The following is a 3,228-nucleotide window of genomic DNA, read 5'->3' as shown; positions in this document are numbered from 1 at the left end:
GGGGGGAGCCCACCTGTCAGAGTGGTCGGCGGCATCTTGGGGTCTTGGCAGCCCGAGGGCCAGCTCCGGCCCGGCCTGGCGGAGCCGCACGGTGTCGTGTGCCCGAGTGGGGGGCCTTGTGCCTCGGTGGGGCCTGAGGTCAGACGGGGCCCGCGCGCCCAGGTGGGGTGAGCCTGACGGCTGCGACCCGCTCTGCCCGCTCTGCCGCCGAGGGGTCGGGTTCTGGCCCCCCGCTGCGAGTGGGAGCTGCTGGTGGCCGCAGGGAGCATTTCCATTTGGAGAGGTGACTTAAAGTCCCCGTGTGGGACCTGCTTGGCTAGCTCTCCTGTCGGGATTGTGCAAGAAAGGCCCCTGCTGCCTGGAGGCCTGCCTCGTGCTGGTGGGGAGATGTTTCCTTTGAAATGCGAGGTCTGTTAAACTTCGTTTTTCATTCTCACTCACTGATCGTCTCCTTCCTTTTTACCAGATCTGTCCGGTTTCTTCTGTGGAGGGTACGCAGTTACAGCCTTGATTTCCTGGATCTGGTAACATGGCAAAAGATGTAAGTATGATCGCTTCGTGCCGCAGACATGTTAGCCGACGGCTCGTTGCAGTGTTCTCTTTTTATTTCAGAGTGGCCATACTTGCATGGCAGTGGTTTATCCTCAGACATTTTACATTTTTACACGCAGGAACTGGGATGGAGGTGAGGGATGGAGGAACAGTAGGTGGGTGCCTCCCCCTTTGCACACGGGTTCTTTGTCATCTGAAGCCTGACACATTACTTGTGGTTGGATGATGTAGTCTTGATTTTTCCCTAATCTATCCAGACTGTTTAAATAATAATAATAAAAAAATCGAATACACCTCTGAGGTCAAATGAATGTGTGTCGGGGGGTGTTGTGTGTTAGTGGGTTTCCACACAGGAGAGCTGTCAACATGGAACTTAGGCTGTGCTTGTTTTATGTAGTATGTAGGACAATAACTGAGCTTTGATGGATTGAATATCAACTTGTTTGGGCACATTTTTGTCAGAAAGAAGACATTTGGCGATTAATGAAACATGGCGGAAATGCTGGTTGGTTTAGCTTTTATATTTACCTTGAAACTACTAGATTTTGAGTAATTTTTTGGGGGGGCAGGTATGGAGATGTAGGCTTTTCAGCTGCAAAACTATAGTCCGTGTGGTTGATCACATTTCTGCAACACCATTTTGGCGTCTTCCAGCACAGTTGGTCCACCTTTCCAGTGTTCCTCCGCAGTCACCGCTCTGTGAATATTAGATCCGTGTATTTGCTGTGTAGCCTCAGAAACACAGGCAGAGACGCAGCTAGAGTTGTGCCCAGGTGTAGAGACCCTGTGTCTGGTGTGGGACCAGGTTCAGGTCCTGAGTCCTGGCCACTGACTAAGGACTCAGCTATGCTTAAAGAATGCTCCACACGGGTCCACAGTACCTCTCTCCATGTCATCAAGCACTGGGCCTTCTTTTGGGAGTTATGTCACACCCTGGGAGACCACGTATAGGTCACCTGAAATCACCACCATGTGTGGTTTTAGCTTGATCTTGTCATGTCCGGTTGTTTACCTACACCCATGCCCCGACTCCCCTCCATATGTGTGCCCTACCTAACACGAGACATACTGCTGAGCACATGCCCACAAAGTCACTGGATGTGGTAAATGGTTTGTAAGTGGGGTACTGGCCCCCGTGCCTTTATGAGGCCAGCCTACTGGCATGGTCTCATTTGGGGGACCATTTTCACTTCAGTGAGTCTGCATGCTCAGGGGCTTGTCGTCTTAGTTTGGCGTTATTCACTCCCCTTTCCATGTGCTGTGTCCTTGGGGACAGGGTGGTGACAGGTGGTCAGGATCTCCCATCACACAGAGTATGGGCCAGCTGGTTTGGGGTTATCCACTGTGGTGTGGCTGGGCTGGTGCTGAAGCTGAGTCCTGCCCACATGCTCACAGGCCACCAGTACCCGGGCAGAGGGGAAGTGGCCCTCCCTGTTTTCAGGCTAGAAGCAGAGATTGTGGACAGTCAAAGGTTGGGCCTTTTCTGTAGCCAACCATGTTTTTACGTAGAATGTGATGTTTGCATTTCAGAAAGGGTCTTTGTAGCCTGTGCCGAAGGGAAAAAAAAGAGACACCACTTTGATGCTCAGGAAATCTAGCTATAAAGTACAGCTTGTAAGACCCGGCATGGAGCAGAAGTCAAGCTCTGGGTCATATGGAAAAGACTCGGAAAGGATAGAGTAAAGACGAGAAATAGCTTAGGGGTTTTCTGCTTCAGCAGATGCCCAGGCAGATGAGCAGGTGAGTTGGGTTCCCTGGGAACAGCAAGGTATGTGGCAGAGCTGGCAGTTACGAGGGAGCAGGATGGGATGGCAGAATATTATGTTGATCTGGCAAAGGATTTCTTCCATGAAGGACAAGAAAGCTGATCTGGGAAGATGTGGGAGTGTGCAGGAAAATAAGGAGCGGTGGCGGGAGGGGTGGTGAGTGCCTGCAGGTGCTCTGGGATGCCTGCCTGCATTGCTGTCCTGAGATGCTGCAGAGTGTCCCTGTGGAACGTGTATAGGACGAGCTGTGATGACCCTGCTGTAGGGGCTGGAGAGGCCTGGTATGAGGCGGTATGTCTTAAACTGTGAATGTCTTCTCCCAAGGTCAGCCTAATGCTTGCTGCCTGGGGAGTTGTGCAGTCTTACGGGGAAGACTGCATTCTTTGACTTGCCAGACATCAGGAAATTTCACCCTTATTGACATGCCCAGAGGAGGTTTCCTAGCTGATTATAAATTTGATCATATTGACAATGAGTACATCCCTTGTTAGCCTGACACCAGACACATCATTTTAAATCTTAACGTTCCATCCCTGGACCTTAGAGGCTCATCTCCTAAGGCAAGATGCTTTTGTAGTCCATTGGGCACTAGCCTTTAAAATCTTAACATTTCGAATACTGTTCAAAACCCTAAATCCCAGCTGTTGAAATGGCTTGCTTGCCAGACCTGACTACTTGAGTTTGATCCCTGGGACCTATGTGGTGGAGGAGAGAACTGACTCCCTGTTAGTTGTCCCCTGCTCTCCACGTGTCCTCTGTCTACTCCTATAACAGAGACCCGACCAGTGCAGGACCAGAATTCAGTAGGTCAGACGCCAAACCGTGCAGCTCCATGTCTGCTGTCTTTTTTTTTTTTTTTTTTTTTTTTCGAGACAGGGTTTCTCTGTGGCTTTGGAGCCTGTCCTGGAAC

The 3,228-nt window shown here is 50.8% G+C and overlaps 1 protein-coding gene across 3 annotated transcripts in view; it reads left to right on the top strand.

Annotated features, from left to right (window-relative positions):
* The first annotated feature begins 6 nt into the window (after window positions 1–6).
* Tfdp1 (transcription factor Dp-1) overlaps window positions 7–3,228 on the top strand; it is a 43,160-nt gene continuing 39,938 nt past the window's right edge. The window contains exons 1-2 of one of the 3 annotated variants that reach the window (XM_026788800.1): window positions 7–283; window positions 467–541. In XM_026788800.1, the coding sequence (XP_026644601.1) occupies window positions 530–541 (12 nt within the window). In that variant the 5' untranslated portion in view covers window positions 7–283; window positions 467–529. Of the gene's footprint in view, window positions 542–3,228 lie in introns of all 3 variants that reach the window. The other 2 variants (XM_026788799.1, XM_026788801.1) reach the window with 2 other exon arrangements.

This window comes from Microtus ochrogaster, unplaced genomic scaffold, assembly GCF_000317375.1.
Source record: "Microtus ochrogaster isolate Prairie Vole_2 unplaced genomic scaffold, MicOch1.0 UNK7, whole genome shotgun sequence".
Classification (NCBI taxonomy): Eukaryota; Metazoa; Chordata; class Mammalia; order Rodentia; family Cricetidae; genus Microtus; species Microtus ochrogaster.
Note: the sequence above shows the minus strand (reverse complement) of the source record. Positions and strands in the feature narration are given on the sequence as shown.